General features: G+C 44.0%; 1 protein-coding gene across 7 annotated transcripts in view; it reads left to right on the forward strand.

Moving 5' to 3' along the window:
• The window catches only part of TRIM66 (tripartite motif containing 66), an 83,530-nt gene extending 60,134 nt beyond the window's left edge, over nt 1-23,396 (forward strand). For 6 of the 7 annotated variants that reach the window (XM_077453657.1, XM_077453659.1, XM_077453662.1 and 3 more), the window contains exons 17-19: nt 2,862-2,936; nt 5,659-5,811; nt 17,384-23,396. In XM_077453657.1, the coding sequence (XP_077309783.1) occupies nt 2,862-2,936; nt 5,659-5,811; nt 17,384-17,632 (477 nt within the window). In that variant the 3' untranslated portion in view covers nt 17,633-23,396. The remainder of the gene's footprint in view (nt 1-2,861; nt 2,937-5,658; nt 5,812-17,383) is intronic. The other variant, XM_077453664.1, reaches the window with a different exon arrangement.
• The last annotated feature ends 238 nt before the right edge of the window (nt 23,397-23,634 follow it).

Below are 23,634 nucleotides of genomic sequence, written 5' to 3' on the forward strand. Positions count from 1 at the left end.
TGTTCTGTAGGGAGAGCTGTACTGGGGGAGATCTGTTCTGTGGGGGAGATCTGTACTGTGGGGGAGATATGTACTGGGGGGAGTTGTTCTGTGGGGGAGATCTGTACTGGGGGGAGCTGTTCTGTGGGGGAGATCTGTATTGGGGGGAGCTGTTCTGTGGGGGAGATCTGTACTGGGGGGTAGCTGTTCTGTGGGGGAGATCTGTACTGGGGGAGAACTGTACTGTGGGGGAGATCTGTACTGGGGGGGAGATCTGTACTGGGGGAGAGCTGTTCTGGGGGGGAGATCTGTACTGGGGGAGAGCTGTTCTGTGGGGGAGATCTGTACTGGGGGGAGCTGTTCTGTCGGGGAGATCTGTTCTGTGGGGGAGCTGTTCTGTCCATGAGATCTGTAATGGGGGGAGCTGTTCTGTGGGGGAGATCTGTACTGGGGGGGGGCTGTTCTGTCGGGGAGATCTGTACTGGGGGGAGCTGTTCTGTGGGGGAGATCTGTAATGGGGGAAGCTGTACTAGGAAGAGATCTGTACAGGGCTGCTGTTAGAAATCTCGGAGTCCCATACAGCCTACCTGACAGCCCCCCAGCTGAAAGCGACTAAGAACATGCTATAGAACAGGGATCTGCAATTAGCAGACCTCCAGCTGTTGCAAAACTACAAGTCCCATCATGCCTCTGCTTCTGGGTGTCAGGCTTGTGGCTGTCAGAGCCTTGCTATGCCTCATGGGACTTGTAGTTCTGCAAAGCTGGAGGTCCGCTAATTGCATATCCCTGCTATAGAATTATAAATCCCTTTCTCTGTAGCCTCAGCTGCACAGAAGACGAATAGGAAGTGCTCTGAAGCTTTCTTCTCATTCACAAATTGAAGCATAGTAAACACAATTTGCTATGAATCGGTGATGAATAAACACAGAACTGATTGGTACGGATCACTCACTGTGTTCATTCAGAAAAGAAAAGAGCCAGTAAACACTTTTACTAGCCCCTTCCCCCACTCTCCATCCTAAAACATCCTCTGTGTACACACAGAAGCTGCCGGTGGGAGAGGAGGGAGGCCGGCAGCACTTCGGGGCAAAGGGGCACACAGGGGGGGCCCAAACAACAAATAGAAGGGGTGCATATGCTAGAACCTATCCCCCTGCAGTGCAGCTGGAGGGAAAAAGAGAAGGAGAAGCTGTCAGCATTGCAGGGGGAAGCAGAAGAGGTTTGATGTCTGCAATAAGACAGTAGAGCTGGCTCTCCTGCTCAGCAGTTGCTCAGGCCTCCCTTTTCAATGGATGGGGCCTGGGCCCAGTACAGGAGAGCTGACTGTACTGCCTTATGAGCGGCCCTGGATCTGTACTGGGGGAGATCTGTGCTGGGGAGATCTATGATGGGTAGAGATCTGTACTGAGGGAAACTGTACTGGGGGTAGGTTCTTTGAGGGGGAGCTTTGTATTGAGGGAAGTTGTACTAGGAAGATATGTGTACTGGGGGGAGTTCTTTACTGGGGGAGGGGGGAGCTGCTCTGAGGATAGATCTGTACTAGTAGAAATGTACTAGAAGGAGATCTTTATTGGGGGAGCTGTTCTGGGGGGAGATCTGTACTGAAGGGAGCTGTTCTGGGGGGAGATCTGTACTGAAGGGAGCTGTTCTGGGGGGAGAGCTGTACTGAAGGGAGCTGTTCTGGGGGGAGAGCTGTACTGGAGGGAGCTGTTCTGGGGGGAGAGCTGTACTGGAGGGAGCTGTTCTGGGGGGAGAGCTGTACTGGATGGAGCTGTTCTGGGGGGGAGAGCTGTACTGGATGGAGCTGTTTTAGGGGGAGAGCTGTACTGGATGGAGCTGTTTTAGGGGGAGAGCTGTACTGGATGGAGCTGTTTTAGGGGGAGATATGTACTGGATGGAGCTGTTCTGGGGGAGATCTGTACTGGAGGGAGCTGTTCTGGAGGGAGCCATTCTGGGGGGAGAGTTGTACTGGGGGGAGCTGTTCTGGGGGGAGAGCTGTACTGGAGGGAGCTGTTCTGGGGGGGAAGAGCTGTACTGGATGGAGCTGTTTTAGGGGGAGATATGTACTGGATGGAGCTGTTTTGGGGGGAGATCTGTACTGGAGGGAGCTGTTCTGGGGGGAGATCTGTACTGGAGGGAGCTGTTCTGGGGGAGAGCTGTACTGGAGGGAGCCATTCTGGGGGGAGAGTTGTACTGGGGGGAGCTCTGTACTGGCGGATCTGTTCTGGGGGGAGATCTGTACTCAACGGAGCTGTACTGGGGGAGATCTGTACTGGCGGAGCTGTACTGGGAGAGATCTGCACTGGAGGGAGTTGTACTGGGGGAGATTCTGTATTGTAGGGGAACTGTACTGGGGGAGACCTGTCCTCGGAAAAGCTGTCCTAGGAAGAGATCTATATTGGGGGAGAGGGGGAGCTGCTCTGAGTGGAACATCTGTACTCAGGGACCTGTACTAGGAGGAGATCTATACTGGGGGGGGGGGGGGGGGGGGGGGCGCGGTGCAACTGTACTGAAGGGAAGCTGTACTTGGGGGAGATCTGCACTGGGGGGTGCTGCTCTGAAATCTGTACTAGTGGAAACTGCTCTGGATGGGGAGAGCTGTGGTGGGGGGGAACTGTACTGGGGAAGGGCGGGGGGTTGGTCTTTACTGGGGGAGGACTGCTCAGGAGGGAGATCTGTACTGTGGTAGCTGCTTTGAGGGGGAGATCTATACTGGAGGGGGACTGTGCTTGGGAGGGTCTGTACTGGGGGAGGGATCGCTGTAGAACTTAATAATGAGTTTGTTCTGTTGAAGGAAACGTCTGAGGAGGAGCGCTGTGTGGCGCCTTCCTAGTTCCCTCCAGGCAGATACATTGTTTCTGATCATTTGTTTGTCTCCACAGAAGTGTGAGAAGTTGGTCCTCTCTCTGTATTGTAACAGTCTGAGTGTCCCCTTCCAGGAGCCGGTCAGTCCTCTGGTGAGTTCTTCTATCTGGATGATGAGCAGCTATTGCTAGAAACACACGGGGCGCCCAATCCGGCATTTTATGGCCGAGGCACCAAAATGGGTCTCCGTTGTGTTGGTGGGATTCATAGAAACCGATCGCCATGGCAATGATCGGGTCCCGGTAATGACCAGGAAGGAATACATGGTGGGACTTGAGACTTGAGTTCAGAATGAGTTTTATTTATTCCAAAAATATTCACTTTAAAGCTGACGCATTTCGGGTGTTTTAGAAGGGCTCCCTTCATCAGGGATCTGAAAATAACCTGTGCAGATAATTCCAGACCATATATAAGGTTATAGATATACTTTATATACCGGTCTTTAACACCTGTTGTACAATCTAATTATAATTATCACCATGAAAAATAAAAATAAATGAATGAATATATATATATATATATATATATTTTTTTACATGGTGATGATTATAATCATCAAATATATATATGTGTATATATATATATATATATATATATATATATATATATATATATATATATATACATATATATATATATATATATATATATATATATATACACATATATATATATATATATATATACATATAATTGTATGGTTTATATAAAAAAAATGCAAAAAGTGTGTGTGTGTGTGTGTATACACGCATACACATGCACGCACACACACACAAACACTTTTTTATTAATTTTTTTCATGGAAAGTATGGATCAAAAGTAAAAATTATAATTGTAAAAAATAAAAATATAGAAATACAATAAAACAAAAATAATAAAACAAAGAAAATGTACAAATTAAATTATAGAATAAAAAAAAAATGGATGAACTATAAAAAAAGATCTAAAATCTAAATAAAATAATAAAATAAAAATGTCTAAAATATCTTAAAAAAATCTAATATATATATATATATATATATATATATATATATATATATATATATATATATATATATATATATATATATATATATACAAATTAAATAATATGATTAAAAAAATGCATAAACTATGACAAATAATAAAATAAAATAAAAATCTACACTATAAAATAATAATAATAATAATGATGATATAAAATAAAATTAATAATAATAATAATAATCTAAATAAAATAAAAATGTATAAAATGTAACTATAAAGAATAAACAATTGATTAAAATAATAAAAAAAATCTAAATTCTAAATTCTAAATAAAATATACAATATAAATAAAATAAAAAAATTAAAAAAAATGTAAAATATAAATGAAATAATACAATTTATAAAATACCAATATAAAAATTGAAAAAAAAAAAAAAAAAAAAAATATATATATATATATATATATATATATATATATATATATATATATATATAATTTAAATCAAAAAAATATTATAAAACTGAATACAAAATAATAAAATAAAATAAATAAAAATAAATAAAATAATAAAATAAAAAATTATAAAATACAGTATAAACATAGAAAAATTATGAAATATAAGAAATGTATCAAATCTAAAAATGGATAAAGTAAAATAAAAAAAACTTAAGTAAAATATATACAGTATAAATAAATCAAAATAATACATTAAAACATATCAAATATAATTAAACCTAAAATAGAAAGATAAAAAATAGAAAGACAAAAGATAAACAAAATAGTAATAACATATTAAAATATATTGCAGCTTCTGTAGTTCTTAAATGAATCAAGGGATTGACTGATTGGATCCATTTGACGCAGGCTTTATATGCTTAGATAAATTATACTCTTTTTTACCAGATTTTGGACACTAATTTACCTCTGTCCAAGACATTTAAAGGGTCAAGAAAAAAAAAAAAGTCAGCATCAAGCCAGGGCAGTCTGGGAAAAAAATACTTTGGGGGTCTGTCCAGCCCGTCTTAAAAAATAGATGAATTGTCCATCAGGGATGGCAGCTAATTAACTTTATTAATATATAATAACAGATGGATATGAGGCGTCCACTTGGCTCAGTCTGGGCATTAAAAAAAAAATGCCCACAGTAAATACCCCCGTTAGGGTTTTTTTTTTCTTGCCACTTGGGTCCCATTGGAGAGAATTACGTTCACTTCCTGTCTTGAAGACACAACAGGAAATGAAAGGAAGAATCTCCAAAGTGAGGGTGCTGTCACCAGAACAGGTGTCCCCATGAGAAGATTTCCCTTCTCTTCCTGTTCTAATGACGATAAAATATTTTTTGCGTTTCTGTCCTAGTCACCAGTGGGGACAGAGACAGCAACAAAAGCAGGACAGAGCTTCTATCCCATTAACACTTCATCCAAAATAATGAAAAAAAAAAAAAAAAGGTTTGAATACAGTTTATGGGGCTTATTTATAAAACATTTGCTGTGTCAATGTCACAAATAATCCTCCTAATTTACCCTTTTTTTTCCCCGCTATGACTGTCAGCTCCACCTAGTGGCCATAATGCTGTATTTTTTCCTGAAACACCTCAATCAGGAAAATACTTTATTTTGACCACTAGATGGAGCTGATGATCACAGGAAAGGAATGTATTAGGCAAACTATCGGTATTATTTGTGTGAATGATGAGCTATTTGCACAGCGAAATGTTTTACAAACAGACCTCTATGAATGTCATTGGTCTATGACAGTCATGTGATGTGATTAGGGATTCACAATGTATCCGGTGTCCTCCATCAGACTAATTGATGTGTTTGTTATATGCACATCTTTTAATGAAGGCACGTCACTATTACCAGATTATCAAGAGGCCGATGGACCTGTCAATCATCCGGAAGAAGCTGCAGAAGAGGCACATCCCCCATTACTCCACCCCCGAGGAGCTGGTGTCCGACATAAGGCTCATGTTTTGGAATTGTGCTAAATTTAACTATGTAAGTGATGATGAAGATATCTTATTAAATATTGTTTTTCTTTTTCATACGTCATGGGACACAGAGTCAGGCTAATATTCATTACCTGCTGGGTTATACGCCATCTCCAGGTGAATGGACACTGGTAGACCAAAGGTCTTCAGACAGGAAGTGATCCCCTATATAACCCCTCCCACACAGGAAGTACTTCGTTTTTTTTTTTTTTACCAGTTTCTGCAAGGTGGATGGGCATGGTTGTTTGAGCTCTCTGACCCCCAGGTTTCTAGTTCCACAAACAGTTCTTAAATGAATCAAGGGATTGACCGATCGGTTCCATTTGACACAGGCTCTATATGCTTAGATAGATGGTACCCGAGCCTCGCAAAGAAGACTCAAGATCCTGCGAGGTTTTGCCTGTAATGCGACCTCCAGGCGCAGGACCCTGCGAAGTGGAATCCTGGACATTACAGCGCTAAGGCATTCCTGCGTGGGTGCTGTAGAGGTCCAAGGTAGTGGACTCTAAACATGAAAAGAGTACCCAGTCCTTGAAAGTCCTCAAGTGACAGGAAGGTGAAGATTGGGCTCTTAGTTTCTAAGCTGCCCTGCGCCTGGACGGGTAAGTGAAACCCCTTTATTTACTTATTGTGGGGTGTCCCAGTGATTCTAACAATCAGTCAAGCTACCTAGAGGCTGGACACCTGTGTGCGGTGACCATATGGAGGAGTTTTGGGCTATCTGTGGGTGTTTGTAAAGTATACCTTTTTTGCTTGTGTCTGACTGTTTTTTTACCTTGAATGGATGGTCGCTCACAAGGCGGATCTTTGTTCGGGCGCACATCCATTCACCAAAATGCTCAACAGTTTGTTTGGCGGCCGATCGGAAGCCGCTCATGCGCCGTAGCCTAATCTGGACGCACGAAGATTCGTGTCATATGCGAATACAGCCGCGCCCGTTCGCCGGGACTGGGACTGCATCCTCAAATATCTCAGCGCCAAGGCAGTTCCTCCGCCAAAAGGGCGCTAGTGCCAGGGGAAAGGCCAGGGCCAGAAAAAGCCCTGGGTCCAAAGCCCTTCTAAACCCAGCACCAAGCCCTCCTTTTGAGGGGACGCCACCCACTCTATTGGGTGGGGGGAAGGCTGCGGCACTTTGCGGACATTTGGAGAACAGTGGTTCAGGACAAGTGGGTCACCTCGACTTTATCTCAGAGGCTTCTAAGATCCAGCGTTCCCTCGGATCCTCCAAAAAGAAACTTTCAGGCACTACATCATTTAGTGCATCAAGGAGTGATTGTAAAGGGTTCCTGTATCCGAAAGGGGCGCAGGGTTTTATTCGAACCCGTTTACGGTTCAAAAACCAAACGGGGACACAAGGCCCATTTTGGATCTAAGATCCCTGAACCAGTATCTACTAATCCAGTCCTTTCAGATCGAGTCTGTCCGCTCAGTAGTAGCCTCGCTCCAGATGGGAGACTTTCTAGCCTCCATTGATATAAAGGATGCGTATTTACATGTACCTATCAGAGGTTCCTGCGATTTTCAGTAGAGGAACGTCATTTTCAGTTTGTGACTCTACGCTTCGGGGCTTGCCACAGCTCCTCGGGTGATCACAAAGGTGCTAGCACCAGTACTGGGTCTTTTAAGGCCCAAGGGATCTTGGTGCTCGGGTATGTGGACGACCTCCTGTTCAGAGATCACTCACTACAGGCTCTAGAACAGAGCATAACCTGCACAGTGTGGTATTTAGAAAGCTTGGGCTGGATCATAAATACTGAAAAGTCAGCATTGAGACCAGCTCAAAGTCTGAAGTATTTAGGTCTGATCCTAGATACGGTCCAAGCAAGGGTATTTTTGCCACCCATTAGGATCTTTGCCCTGAAGGATCAGGCGCGTCAGATAAGGGGCACCAGACAATTCGGTTCTGTATGAGTCTTCCAGGAAGGATGGTGTCCTCCTTTGAGGCAGTGCCCTATGCCCAGTTCCATTCCAGGCCTATACAACAAGACATCTTGTCAGAAGGACAAGCCCTGGATTATCCAATGTTCTTATCTCCTCGGGCATGCTTAAGCCTAAACTGGTGGTTGCAGGATCAGAACCTGCGAAAGGGAAGATCCTTCCTCCCGGTAACTTGGAGAGTACTGACCACAGACGCCAGTCTCTCAGGCTGGGGAGTGACCCTAGAGGGGCTCACAGCTCAGCAAAATGGGCAAGGACAGAACAAATCCTGTCCATTAATGTCCTGGAGTTACGGACAGTACGTCTGGCCCTACAGTCCTGGACGGTGGAGCTTCAGGACTGCCCCATCAGGGTTCAGTCTGACAATGCCACTGCAGTGGCCCATATAAAACAAGGTGGTACCGGGAGTCATTCAGCTCTGAAGGAGGTAAACCACATACTAGCCTGGGCAGAGGGACATGTGCCGATTCTGTCTGCAGTCCATATCCCGGAACAAAGAACTGGAAGGCAGATTCAGCCATCAGTAGATCTGCCCGGGGGAATGGTCCCCTACACCAAGGGGTGTTCCAGGAAACTTTCCAGCAATGGGGGTGGCCAGAGGTCGACCTATTGGCATCCAGGTTCAACAACAAGCTACAGCAGTTTGTGTCCCGAACAAGGGATCCTCTGGCAATCGGAGCAGATGCTCTGGTAGTTCCATGGAGCCACTACTCCGTTGTTTATGCTTTCCCCTCGATCCCTCTCCTTACACATGTGTTGTGCAGGATTCAGAGAGAGGGGTTCCCAGTCATTATGGTGGCACAAGCCTTGCCCAGAAGTCACTGGTTCCCGGAGATTGTGAGACTGACAATAGACGGGCCATGGACGCTTCCACACCACCTCGATCTACTGTCTCAAGGTCTTATATTCCACCCTAATCTTCAGTCTCTAAATTTGACGGCATGGCTATTGAAGCCAAGGGTGTTAAAGGACCGTGGCATCTCGGGACCAGTGGTGTCTACCCTAGTGAATGCTAGAAAAGCTGTCACTAGGAAGATTTATCGTAAGGTCTGGAAGACTTATATTGCTTGGCGTGAAGCCCAAAAATGTCATCCTCGTAAATGCATGATTGGGAGAATTCTCTCTTTTCTACAGTCAGCTGTGGAAATCAGATTGGCTTTGAGTACAATCAGAGGTTAGATTTCGGCCCTGTCAATATTCTTCCATAGACCTTTAGCCTCCCACTCGTTGGTCTGAACCTTTATGCAGGGGGCAACTCGTTTGCTTCCCCCCATTAAATCACCGGTGTGTCCTTGGGACTTGAACTTGGTGCTGTCCGTTTTACAGAAACAACCATTTGAGCCTATCAAGGAAATTCCATTAGACCTGCTGTCACGCAAGCTAGCCTTCCCGATGGCCATCACCTCGGCTAGAAGGCTGTCAGAGTTAGCGGCCCTTTTCGTGAAGGGAACCGTACTCGAACCTTCACCACGACAGGGTCATGCTCTGACCTCTTCCACCCTTTTTGCCAAAAGTGGATGTTCATTTGAATCGGGACATTATTTCGCCTTCCTTTTTTCTCTCAGCCTCGTTCGGCGGGAAGGGAGACGACTGCATTCCTTGGACGTTGTCCGGACAGTCAAGGTTCATTTGTCTAGTTCTCTGGGGAGATCCAAGGATCAGACTCCTTTTTTTGTTTTACCAAAAGGACCCAACAAGGGGCAGGCAGCTTCCAAGGCTTCCATTGCCGATTGGGTCCACCAGTTGGTCATTCAGGCCTATGATCTGGAACGTAAAGCTCCTCCCTTTAGGGTGAGAGCTCATTCTACCTAGGGGTGTAGGAACCTCCTGGGCTTTTCACCATCCAGGTATCGTTGGGCTCAGATTTGTAAGGCTGCTACCTGGTCTTCAGTGCCTACGTTCACAAAATCGCATCAAATGGATAATACAAAGAAAAAATGTAGCGCTAAAAAGTGTGAAATCCAATACGGAAAAACAAAGGAAGAGTCCACTAGTAGTCCCTCCTGGAAAGTGGTGGGCCACCGGGGCTCGAAAATTAATCCTGTACAAGGGGAGTCAGCGGTCAGCTATACTTGAAGGAGTACTAACATCCAAAACAATTGAATATGATAAAAATACTCTTACCAGAGTTGGTGGACCTGTATGTCAGCGACACCAGATCTTATAAGCGTAAAACGATAATCACTTGGAGAAAGCCGGCTGTATGAGGTCTTTCGCCGTCCACAATCCAACTCGTTTGCTTCCCCCCCCATTAAATCACAGATGTGTCCTTGGGACTTGAATTTGGTGCTGTCTGTGTTACAGAGACAACCATTTGAGCCTATCAAGGAAATTACATTAGACTTGCTGTCACGCAAGCTAGCCTTCCCGATGGCCATCACCTCGGCTAGAAGGCTGTCGGAGTTGGCGGCCCTTTTCGTGGAGGGAACCGTACTCGAACCTTCACCACGACAGGGTCCTGCTCCGACCTCTTCCATCCTTTTTTGCCAAAAGTGGTATCGGCTTTTCATTTGAATCGGGACATTATTTCGCCTTCCTTTTTTCTCTCAGCCTCGTTCGGCGGGAAGGGAGACGACTGCATTCCTTGGACGTTGTCCGGACAGTCAAGGTTCATTTGTCTAGTTCTCTGGGGAGATCCAAGGATCAGACTCCTTTTTTTGTTTTACCAAAAGGACCCAAGAAGGGAGGCAGCTTCCAAGGCTTCCATTGCCGATTGGGTCCACCAGTTGGTCATTCAGGCCTATGATCTGGAACGTAAAGCTCCTCCCTTTAGGGTGAGAGCTCATTCTACCTAGGGGTGTAGGAACCTCCTGGGCTTTTCACCATCCAGGCATCTGTGGGCTCAGATTTGTAAGGCTGCAGCCTGGTCTTCAGGGCCTACGTTCACAAAATCGCATCAAATGGATAATACAAAGAAAAAATGTAGCGCTAAAAAGTGTGAAATCCAATACGGAAAAACAAAGGAAGAGTCCACTAGAAGTCCCTCCTGGAAAGGTGGTGGGCCACCGGGGCTCGGAAATCAATCCTGTATAAGGGGAGTCAGTGGTCAGCTGTATTTGAAGGAGTACTAACATCCAAAACAATTGAATTTGATAAAATACTCTTACCAGAGTTGGTGGACCTGTATGTCAGGGACACCAGATCTTATAAGCGTAAAACGATAATCACTTGGAGAAAGCCGGCTGTATGAGGTCTTTCGCCTGTCCACAATCCTCCGGGAGGTTCGGCAGTCCAAAGCGCAGGCACCAAGGAAATCGAAATGTGTGTTTCTCAGGTCACTCAAAGTACACAAGGGGCAAGTAACATGTAGACACATAAAAAAAACAAGCTCCCAATGGTGTAGAACTGAGAGTACCAATTGGCGTTTTTATTTGCAAAAAAAATGCCAAATATACAAATTGCAATAAAATGAAAAAATAAAAAATTGTGATCAGATGGGTTTAAAAGGCAATATGGGAAGCATAAGAAGCAGCCCTACGCGTTTCATCCAAGTTGGACTTTAACTGGGGCATCAAATGGATGTTCGAACATGCGAGGATTCCCATGATGTGTCCCATGATGTATGAAACAGAAAATGGTATTTTTTGGTCATACTTACCTGTAAAATCCTTTTCTTTGAGTACATCATGGGACACAGAGGTCCCTCCCCGGCAATATGGGAAGCATAAGAAGCAGCCCTACGCGTTTCATCCAAGTTGGACTTTAACTGGGGCATCAAATGGATGTTCGAACATGCGAGGATTCCCATGATGTGTCCCATGATGTATGAAACAGAAAATGGTATTTTTTGGTCATACTTACCTGTAAAATCCTTTTCTTTGAGTACATCATGGGACACAGAGGTCCCTCCCCGGCAATATGGGAAGCATAAGAAGCAGCCCTACGCGTTTCGTCCAAGTTGGACTTCAACTGGGGCATCAAATGGATGTTCGAACAGCCGAGGATTCCCATGATGTATGAAAAAGAAAATGGGTTTTTTTGGTCATACTTACCTGTAAAATCCTTTTCTTTGAGTGCATCATGGGACACAGAGGTCCCTCCCCTCTTTTTTGAGGATTCAGTGCTTGCTACAAACTTGAAGTACTTACTGTATGGGAGGGGTTATGTAGGGGATCACTTCCTGTCTAAAGATCTTTGGTCTACCAGTGTCCATTCACCTGGAGATGAAGTATAACCCAGCAGGTAATGAATATTAGCCTGACTCTGTGTCCCATGATGTACTCAAAGAAAAGGATTTTACAGGTAAGGGTGAAGAAAAAAATCCTATTATTCGCTCTTCAAAGTCAAATAGAGCCCCGCCTCATTTCCTGGCTGGAGGACGTCCAGCATCATCTAGCTCTTTCCTCCCCAACCTGACTGTCCCTGCCCCCCCCCCCCCCGCCCCTTTCATTCATTGCATTTTAGTTCTTTCAATCATGGAAGCTCAGCATCACATGTGGGCGCTACCTATGCAAATACTGCCAGACTAGGAATGCCCACTTCTGCAGACTGACTCCACCCACCGAGGCATTTTGATATTTGCATAACCCCCTCCCATTGATTACGTCAGGGCTGAGGGGTCTTGGAAGGAGTATTGAGGCGGAGTGCTGTGGTGTCTTCAGGAAGCTATGTACAGCACTTTGCTGGCCCCTCCCACCAGCCATGATCTGCCTGCACTGCCTAGAAAAGCACAGAGACCCGGTGATGAGATCACTTGGTTCTAAATAATGTAATACAATCATAAAAAATGTATTTATTATTACATGTTGATTTGTGGGGAGGCAGGGACTAATCAATGCCTCTAAAATAAAAAATAAAATAAAAAATAGAAAATAAAATAAAATAATAAAATAATTAAACTTCAGATTGACTCCAACGCGTTTCGCCAAAACATTTCGAATTTTATGAACATTTTTGTAAATTTCTCATTGTGGAAATGAAAATTCTCTGGTGTTCTCACCCCCCCCCCCCACCCCATTTGCAGCCAATGCCCGTCCGCCAGAAGTTGGCTGCCGTCGCGTTTTCAGCCTCTAAATATTTGCGGAGGAGCTTAGTCGGCGTTCGCAGCTCTGTGTACATTACAGGCAATTAGTGGGGTTTGAAGTGCGTCACAACGGACACTCAATACCTGAACTCCGGCCAACTCATTTCACTGCTCTGCGCAGATTTGGACCTGCAGCTTGCCGGAAATATAATATCGGGGATGACGGAGCGGGAAACATAAGACGGGGGGAGGGTGATGAATGGCTCTTGGTAACAGGAGAGGTCGGTATTCTGTTGTAGACGATCGCGTTCTGAAATAGATATTTAAATGTCCCTAACAATCCGGTGACACCTTCCTTTATTTGGTGACATTGTATCCAATATCACCATATGTACAGAGGAGCTTCGGATTCCAGCTAGCGCTACTCGTCATATTTAGGTACACTCCGCTAAAGATTTAAAGTGATTGTGAAGGATCGTGTTTTAAAAAAAATAACAAACATGTCAGACTTACCTCCACTGTGCACCTCGTTTTGCACAGAGTGGCCCCCAATCCACCTCTTTTGAGGTCCCCCGGCGGCTCTCGCTGCTCCTCCCCACATCAGATAACCCCCTAGGAGAAGCGCTATACCAAGGGGGTTACCTTGCGGGCACGCTCCCGAGTCCATCATTTGCGTCCACAGACACGAATTTCCGGACTCAGCCCCGCCCCCCCCAGCGCCCTCGTCATTGGATTTGATTGACAGCAGCGGGAGCCAATGGCTGCGCTGCTATCAATCTATCCAATCAAGGGCAGAGAGAGACAACGCGTCCCCGCCGAAGAGATGAAGGATGAAGGGGCTCAAGTAAGTAAAACAGGGGGGGGGGGGGGGCTGTGGGGCCCGGTCACCGTTTGAAGACCCGCCCTTTTCTGGCACTTCTGGCAAAGTTTAAAACAGCATTTTTTGCTAGAAAATTACTTAGAACCGGCAAATATTTTATATATTTATAAGATCGCCATTATATTCTCTGCTAAAAAAATATATATATATATATTATTATAATTGATTTATTTTTTAATTTTTTTAGCAGAGAATATAATGGCGATCTTATAAATATATAAAATAATTGCCGGTTCTAAGTAATTTTCTAGCAAAAAAAGCTGTTTTAAACTTTGCCAGAAGTGCCAGAAAAGGGCGGGTCTTCAAACGGTGACAGCCCCCCCCCCCCCCCAGTAATATATATAAAAAAAAAAATATATATATATATATATATATATATATATATATATATATATATATATATTTATTATTATTATTATTATAATTTTTTTTTTAGCAGAGAATATAATGGCGATCTTATAAATATATAAAATATTTGCCGGTTCTAAGTAATTTTCTAGCAAAAAATGCTGTTTTAAACTTTGCCAGAATATATATATATATATATATATATATATATATATATATATATTATTATAATTTATTTATTTTTAATTTTTTTTAGCAGAGAATATAATGGCGATCTTTGCAAATTTTTTCATGCCCCACGGTATTTGTGCAGCAGTTTTTCAGATGCAATTTTTTGGGGAAAAAAGTATTTTTTTATGAATTTTAATGCAAGGAAAAAAAAACATATATAACCCATTTTTTTTTTTTGGTACAATATAAAAGATGATGTTACACTGAGTAAATAGATACCCAACATGTCATGCTTTAAAATTGCACACGCTCGTGGAATGGCGACAAACGACGTTATATTTAGGCAACTGTTTCAATTTTTTTTTTTTTTAAAGGTTACATGTTTAGAGCTACAGAGGAGGTCGAGCACTAGGATTATTGCTCTCGCTCTAACGATCGCGGCGATACCTCATACCTGTGGGGTGCAAATAGCATTTACAAATGCGTACGATCGTGGAAAGATGGGGCGCTTTTTTTTCTTCTTTTTTTATTTTTACACTGCCCCTTTAATTTTTTTTTTCCCCCACCACTTTTATTGCTATTACAAGGACTGTAATAGAAATGAGGATGACAGGTCCTCTTTATGGAGAGATCTAAGGTCTATAAGATCGCAAATCTCTCCTCTACCTTTAAAAGAAAAAGATCGTTTTAAAATTTTTTTTTGATCGTTTGTTTCTTTTATTCTTTTTTTTTTTTTATTGTTTTATTTCTGCCCTAGACGGGAAGGGATGTCATGATGTCACTCCGGTCCTCCAGGATCATAGAGGTGATCAGAGACGATCTGGTCTCTGTTCACCTCTATGGCCAGTAGGATTATTTCCCCGGGCTCGCCGGTAAAAGCAGTAAGGCTGTTCACACTGATCCGACACAGAAGTTAAACAACTTTCCAATCCAACTTTACCCTGTGACTTCAGGTTGCGACTTCCATGTGACTTCGACTTTGAGATGATTGCGACTTGTCCTTTGACCATCCTGGAATGGATAAAACCTCACGCCAATTTTTAAATGAATCTGGTATGACTCTTGATGGGAAACCCTACCTCAAAAGTTAAAATAAAAACGACAGCCCAAGACCATACCAGACCCTTCGGTCTTGTATGGATTTTGAGGGAAAACCCCACGCCAAAAAAACTCCCCAAAAAAAACAGCGTGGGCCCCCCCCCCCCGACATCCATACCAGACCCTTATCTGAGCACACAGCCTGCCAGGTCAGGAAAGGGACGACGACAACGACCGAGTGCCCCCCCCCCCCCCACTCCAGAACAATACCAGGCCACATGCATTCAACAAAGCACCTGGTCCTCATGTTTATGGGGACATGGGCCTCTTCCCTACAACCCTGGCCGGTAGTTGTGGGGGTCTACGGACATGGAGCTTATTGGAATTTGGAAGCGCCCTTTAAGAAAGGGGCCTCCCGGATCCCACCCCCCCCCATGTGAATGAGTACCCCTACCCATTCACCAAAAAAAAAAAAAGCAGTGTAGTGTTCCAAAAAAAAGAGATGTTTTTTTGACAAGTCCTTTATTTAAATATGGACACAAGGTGCTTTGGAGTGGTGGCGTGGTGATCAGAGACCCCCCCCCTTTTCTGACCTGCTGGGCTTCGTGCCCGGATAAGGGTCTGGTAGGAATCTTGATGGGAAACCCTGCCTCAAAAAAAAAAAAAAAAACAACGTAAAAACCCCCCCCCCAAAAAAAAAGGTGTGGGGTCCCCCCCGACATCCATACCAGACCCTTATCTGAGCACACAGCCTGCCAGGTCAGGAAAGGGATGACGACGACGACCGAGTGCCCCCCCCCCCACTCCAGAACAATACCAGGCCACATGCATTCAACAAAGCACCTGGTCCTCATGTTTCTGGGGACATGGGCCTCTTCCCTACAACCCTGGCCAGTAGTTGTGGGGGTCTGCAGACATGGGGCTTATTGGAATTTGGAAGCGCCCTTTAAGAAAGGGGCCTCCTGGATCCGTACCCCTACCCATTCACCAAAAAAAGCAGTGTAGTGTTCCAAAAAAACTAGAGATGCTTTTTGACAAGTCCCTTATTTAAATATGGGCACAAGGTGCTTTGGAGCGGTGGCGTGGTGATCAGAGACACCCCCCCCCCTTTTCTGACCTGCTGGGCTTCATGCCCGGATAAGGGTCTGGTATGGAGGTATAGATTTTGGGGGGACCCAATGCCATTTTTTTTTTTTTTGGCGTGGGGTTCCCCCTCAAGATCCATACCAGACTCAAATGGCCTGGTATGGATATAGGGGGGGGGGACCCCACACACCGTTTGTTTTTTTAGGGGATTTTACATTGCTAACATTGCAAACACTTGATCTCAGAGCACAAAGTCGCAATCCGAAGTCGCATTCAGATGTAGCTTTGAAATTGTGCAATTGCAGATAAAGTCGTGCGATTTTAAAGCTGCAGTCAATGTGAAAGATGAAATTTATTCTGCTTTAATTTCCTTCCCCGGTCCCCCTCCCACCTCACCAACATGCTAATGCAGCGTTTACATACAAAGGCCCTTTCTGTTTTCATGACATACCTTATTTTAGACCCACTGACCTCATCACCAGGTCTCTGGGCTTCTCTATGCAGTGCAGACAGATCGTGGCTGGTGGGACATGGCTTCCGGAAAACATCGCCCCGCCCCCCCCCTCCCCCCCGGTACTCTTCTTAGGTGCCCTCAGTCCTGATACAGTGGGAGGAGTTATGCAAATATCAAAATGTCTTGATGGGCGGGTGCCAGTATGGAGGAGTGGGCGTTCCTAGGCAGGCCTTGGTAACACCCACATGTGATGCTGAGCTTTCATGATTGAAAGAAAATAAATCCAACGAATGAAAGGGGCCAGGGACAGTCAGGCTGGGAAGGAAAGAGCTAGATGATGCTGGATGTCCTCCCGCTAGGAAATGAGGGCGGGGCTCTTTCTGACTTGTTGCAGCTTCTAATGTACATGGTGAGAAGCTCACAGTGTGCGGTGAAATCAGAGGAAGGCATTACAGTCCGGGAGAGGAGCCGGTACAACCGTGCAAGACTGAAGGGGAGGATATAATAAAGATACATTGAATGATGTATGAAAGGATACAAAGTGATATTATTTGTGTCTTTTATACCTGTGCAAGACCGAAGGGGGGATGGAGGGAGGATTTAAAAGAGGAAAATTTTCCCGTCGTCCTCCATGTTTTTCCAGGAAGATTTTTTTTCCAATTACTGTAATAAAATTCATAATTTTTATTATTTTATGACAGGAAGATTCGGAGGTGGCCGAAGCCGGCAGGAACCTGGAAGTGATCTTCGAGGACTTGCTGAAGGAAGCTTACCCCGGCCGCACCTTTCCCTCCCCCCAGGAAGACGACTCGGAGTCCGAGGAGATCGGGGCCGAGAACTGTCACATGAAGGGCTTCCATTGGCCGTCCTATGGAGGGGAGTGCCCACAGCCCAAAAGAAGGAGGCGCCACACCATCAGCCAGAAAGCCAAAGACTTCAGCCTGTGCTAGTTCTAGGAAAACGAGCGGGATTACCACAGGGGACTGGTTAACGCCATCCAGGCAGTGCTGCAGCTGTGCTAAAGTTCAGAAGATCCTTTTATTTAAACCAACACAGACCAATTCAGCAGGATTTTTTTTTTATGGTGCTCATAGATGGGGCCTACCTCTTCTTCTGTATGTGCCGTAAACCTCTCTGGATGCTGTAGGGGGCGATGCTTGCAATCCCTGAACACTCAGCATACATTTTCTGAGGGCATTCACAAGGATTTAGCCGGCCGCTCAGATGTAGAAGATGTGATAAGGACAAATTTCATTTAATATTTTTTACTTTGTATTTAAAATTTGTTTTACACATAATGTGATACAGCAGTAGCTGTTTGCTTTCAGACTGTCTCTCTCTAATTTAAAATGAATACTGCCCTGCCTTAAAAAAATAAGGCGGCGGGGGGGGGAGGGGCAATACTTGGGATTTTGGAGCACTCTGAATACATTTTCCAAGGGCATTCAATGGCATTTACAAGGATTTAGCTGGTCGGTCAGATGTAGGAAATATAATAAGGTCAATTTGATTTAACATTTTTTACTTTGTATATAAAATCATTGTTTTACAAACACGGCAGCAGTAGTACAGCAGTAGCTGTTTGCTTTCAGACTATCTTTCTTTAAATGAAAAAAAATACAGCCCTGTCTACAAAAAAAAATAAAAAAAACAGCCCCGTCTACAAAAAAAAAAATACTGCCCCGTCTACAAAAAAAAAATACTGCCCCGTCTACAAAAAAAAAATACTGCCCCGTCTACAAAAAAAAAATACTGCCCCGTCTACAAAAAAAAAATACTGCCCCGTCTACAAAAAAAAAATACTGCCCCGTCTACAAAAAAAAATACTGCCCCGTCTACAAAAAAAAATACTGCCCCGTCTACAAAAAAAAATAAAAAATACTGCCCTGTCTACAAAAAAAAAATACTGCCCTGTCTACAAAAAAAAAATACTGCCCTCTCTACAAAAAGAAGGATGAAAAGGAGGGCTATACTTGGGATCTTGGCATACTTTTTCTAAGGGCATTGATTAGCCGGCCGGTCTGATTTAGGAAATACAAGAAGAAGGTCAATTCGATTTACTGTTTCTTACTATGTATTTAAAATTTGTTTTACAAATAATGTGGTGCAGCAGTAGCTGTTTGCTTTCAGACTTTCTCTCTCTATTTGAAAATAAATAACCGACTTGCCTTAAAAAATAAGGCGGGGGAGGGGCAATACTTTGGATCTTGGAACACTCAGGATACATTTTCCGAGGGCATTCTTTGGCATTCACAGGGATTTAGCTGATGTAGCAAATACAATAACGTCAATTTAATATTTTTTACTTTGTAAATCCAATTTTGTTTTACACATAATATAGTGCAGCAGTAGCTGTTTGCTTTCAGACTTTCTCTCCCTATTTGAAAATAAATACTGACCTGCCTTAAAAAATTGGAGTTGGGGGGCAATACTTTGGATCTTGGAACACTCAGGATACATTTTTCTGAGGGCATTCACTGGCATTTACTAGGATATAGCCATCCGGTCAGATGTAGGAGATATAAGAAGGTCAATTTGATTTAATATTTTTTACTATGTATATAAAATCTTTGTTTTACGAATACTATAGTACAGCAGTAGCTGTTTGCTTTCAGTCTGTCTCTCTTTAAATGAAAATAAATACTGCCCTGTCTAAAGAAAAAGAAGGCGGAGAGAGGGGGCGATGCATGGGATCTTGCAGCACTTAGCATTCTTTTCTAAGGGCAATAACCGACATTTACAAGGATTTAGCCAGCCAAATGTAGGAGACAGATAATTGGATGGAAGTGAAAAACCAATCGGCAGTTGGGTTGTAAATGAGCCATGATTATCTGGAGATCTCCTTTAATGTGTGTGAGAATTTTTTTTTTTAACCATATGGGCCTTGAAAACAGAAAATTTTATACTTTTCAATAATTTTTTTCTTTCCTGATGCCTTTCCATGGCAGTCTACGTATGGTTGGTAGCTCTGCCCATAGCCAACCCACTGGACAGAAAAGCGAATGCCATGGAGGCACCGGGAATATGGAAGAACTACTGCTTATCTTTCCATAATTTTCCTTTCCTAGCACCTACCCATGGCAGCATACATATGGTTGGTAGCTCCGCCCCCCCCCCACATCCAACCCATGGGACAGAAAAGAGAATGGTCCTGTGGGTTGGATGTGGGCGGAGCTACCAAGCATATGTAGGCTGCCATGGAGGCACCAGGAAAATGGACCTTTCCGTAATTTTCCTTTCCAGCTGCCAACTCATGGCAGCCAAATATGGTTGGTAGCTCCATCCACATCCAACCCACAGGACAGAAAAGAGAATGGTCCTTTGGGTTGGATGTGGGCGGAGCTACCAACCATATGTATGCTGCCATGAATAGGCACCAGGAAAATGTAAAATTGATTACGTACCTTTCCGTAATTTTCCTTTCCTGGTGCCTATCCGTGGCAGCCTAAATATGGTTGGTAGCTCCGCCCACATCCATCCCATGGAACATGTGTCATGGAGGCACCAGGAAAATTGAAAATGTACTACTTACATTTCCGTAATTTTCCTTTCCAGTTGCCTATTCATGGCAGTGTATGTATGGTTGGTAGCTGCATCCACATCCAACTCACAGGACTGAAAAGAGAATGGTTCTTTGGGTTGGATGTGGGTGGAGCTACCAACCATATGTAGGCTGCCATTGGAGGCACCAGGAAAACGGAAAATTGACTATTTACCTTTCTGTAATTTTCGTTTCCTGGTACCTATCCATGGCAGCATAGGTATGGTTGCTAGCTCCACCCACAGGACAGAAAAGAGAATGGTCCTTTGGGTTGGATGTGGGTGGAGCTACCAAGCATAGGTATGCTGCCATGGAGGCACCAGGAAAATGGAAAATTGACTACGTACCTTTCTGTCATTTTCCTTTCCTGGTGCCTATCCTTGGCAGCCTACATGTGGTTGGTAGCTCCGTCCACATCCAACCCATGGAACATAAAAGAAAATGTCATGGAGGCACCAGGAAAATTGAAAATGTACTACTTACCTTTCTGTAATTTTCCTTTCCTGGTACCTATCCATGGCAGCATAGGTATGGTTGGTAGCTCCACCCACATCCAACCCACGGGACAGAAAAGAGAATGGTCCTTTGGGTTGGATGTGGGCGGAGCTACCAACCATATGTATGCTGCCATGAGTAGGCACCAGGAAAAGGGGAAATTGACTACTTACCTTTCTGTAGCTTTCCTTTCCTGGTACCTATCCATGGCAGCATAGGTATGGTTATTGGTCCTGTGGTTGGATGTGGGTGGAGCTAATGACCATACCTATGCTGCCATGGATAGGTACCAGGAAAGGAAATCTACAGAAAGGTAAGTAGTCAATTTTCTCTTTTCCTGGTACCTATCCATGGCAGCATATGTATGGTTGTTAGCTCCACCCACATCCAACCCACGGGACAGAAAAGAGAATGGTCCTTTGGGTTGGATGTGGGCGGAGCTACCAACCATATGTATGCTGCCATGAGTAGGCACCAGGAAAAGGGGAAATTGACTACTTACCTTTCTGTAGCTTTCCTTTCCTGGTACCTATCCATGGCAGCATAGGTATGGTTATTGGTCCTGTGGTTGGATGTGGGTGGAGCTAATGATCATACCTATGCTGCCATGGATAGGTACCAGGAAAGGAAAACTACAGAAAGGTAAGTAGTCAATTTTCTCTTTTCCTGGTGCCTATTCATGGCAGCATACATATGGTTGGTAGCTCCACCGACATCCAACCCAAAGCACCATGCTCTTTTCTGTCCTGTGGGTGGAGCTAACAACCATACCTATGCTGCCATGGATAGGTACCAGGAAAGGAAAACTACAGAAAGGTAAGTAGCCAATTTTCTCTTTTCCTGGTGCCTATTCATGGCAGCATACATATGGTTGGTAGCTCCACCGACATCCAACCCAAAGCACCATGCTCTTTTCTGTCCTGTGGGTGGAGCTAACAACCATACCTATGCTGCCATGGATAGGTACCAGGAAAGGAAAACTACAGAAAGGTAAGTAGCCAATTTTCTCTTTTCCTGGTGCCTATTTATGGCAGCATACATGTGGTTGGTAGCTCCACCGACATCCAACCCAAAGCACCATGCTCTTTTCTGTCTTGTTGGTTGGATGTGGGTGGAGCTAACAACCATAGCTATGCTGCCATGGATAGGTACCAGGAAAGGAAAACTACAGAAAGGTAAGTAGCCAATTTTCTCTTTTCCTGGTGCCTATTCATGGCAGCATACATATGGTTGGTAGCTCCACAGACATCCAACCCAAAGCACCATGCTCTTTCCTGTCTTGTTGGTTGGATGTGGGTGGGGCTATCCCCTACATGTATGCTGCCATTGATAGGCACCAGGAAAATCGTTTTTTTTATTTGGTAGCAAATCTGTCAACCATGAACTTTATTTTTGTTGGTACTGGAGATGAGCGGATCCGCTCTGACGGAGTTCCCAGGTTGGGGTTTTTCGGTGAATCTTCCTCGGCATTGAACCATATCGTAGTCTATGGCAGCAAATCTCGTCAATGCTTAGGCCCGTTAGCCCTCTAAAACATCCACAACGAGGCCCAACGATTGAGCCTCGAGCCAACGACGAGGCCTCTAAGCCCAACGATTGAGCCTCGAGCCAACGACGAGGCCTCTAAGCCCAACGATTGAGCCTCGAGCCAACGACGAGGCCTCTAAGCCCAACGATTGAGCCTCGAGCCAACGACGAGGCCTCTAAGCCCAACGATTGAGCCTCGAGCCAACGACGAGGCCTCTAAGCCCAACGATTGAGCCTCGAGCCAACGACGAGGCTTCTAAGCCCAACGATTGAGCCTCGAGCCAACGACGAGGCCTCTAAGCCCAACGATTGAGCCTCGAGCCAACGACGAGGCCTCTAAGCCCAACGATTGAGCCTCGAGCCAACGACGAGGCCTCTAAGCCCAACGATTGAGCCTCGAGCCAACGACGAGGCTTAGAGCCCAACGATTGAAGTTTAAAGAACATTTTTTTTGGGGTTACAAAGAATTTGATGAAATTCACCAGGGCGGGATTCACCGTGAGCCCATGGTGGCACTGAACCTGAACGTCATCACTTATTGATACCCAATGAAATATAACAAAGGTGGGCAATATATAAAACACGCCTCCAACCATTATAGGTGAATGTGAAGGACCGGTAGCCAGTCAAAAATTGAGTAGGCAACGAGCCGCCTGGTGGTCTGCCACGTGATCAGGACTGGCCGTCTTGTGCCGGCGAAGGATCCGCTTTGTTGAATAAATTAGAAGAGCTGAATGTGAGATCAAAAAAGAAAATCATCAAATTGGTAAAAAAAAAAAAGAAAAAAAAAAAAAAGAAAAAAAAGCAGAATAAAAAACTTTTGCAAATTGGATACAAAAATATATTAATCCAACTATAAAATCCCTTTAGACGTCTACGACAGACTCCCCAAAACAAGTCACCTTCACCCACCTTTGAGGTTAGTCGATTATTATTGACGATGGTAAATATCTCATTTTATAAGTCATTGTAAATTTATTGTTTTATTTTCTAGAGTTTTTCTTATTCCCTCAAAAAAAAAAAAAAAAAAAAAATAAGTCCGATTTTTGCACATGTGATTTGAACCGATTCTATTGTATAGATGGAAGTTTGTTAAATTTGACAGAACTGTATAGATATCAGAAGTGCCTTCAATAAAATCTTCATGTTTACCTCCTATCGTTATTAAGCCGCCGAAAATTTGGTAAATAAAACAAAATAATAAAAGAGTTGAGGTATTAGAATTTCTGTCGGCCAGAAATGGTGGAATTTATATTTGTTTTAAAATGTTTTTATTACGTACAGCGCCTTAAAAAAGTATTCACACCCCTTGAAATTCTCCACATTTTGAGTTGAGTTGAGAGGAATCTTAATATAGCGCGGCCTTTACCCCGAAGGGCCCCGTTACAA

The sequence above is a fragment of the Lithobates pipiens genome, unplaced genomic scaffold, assembly GCF_037356315.1.
Source record: "Lithobates pipiens isolate NorthernLeopardFrog02 unplaced genomic scaffold, aLitPip1_a1.2 Scaffold_24, whole genome shotgun sequence".
Lineage (NCBI taxonomy): Eukaryota > Metazoa > Chordata > Amphibia > Anura > Ranidae > Lithobates > Lithobates pipiens.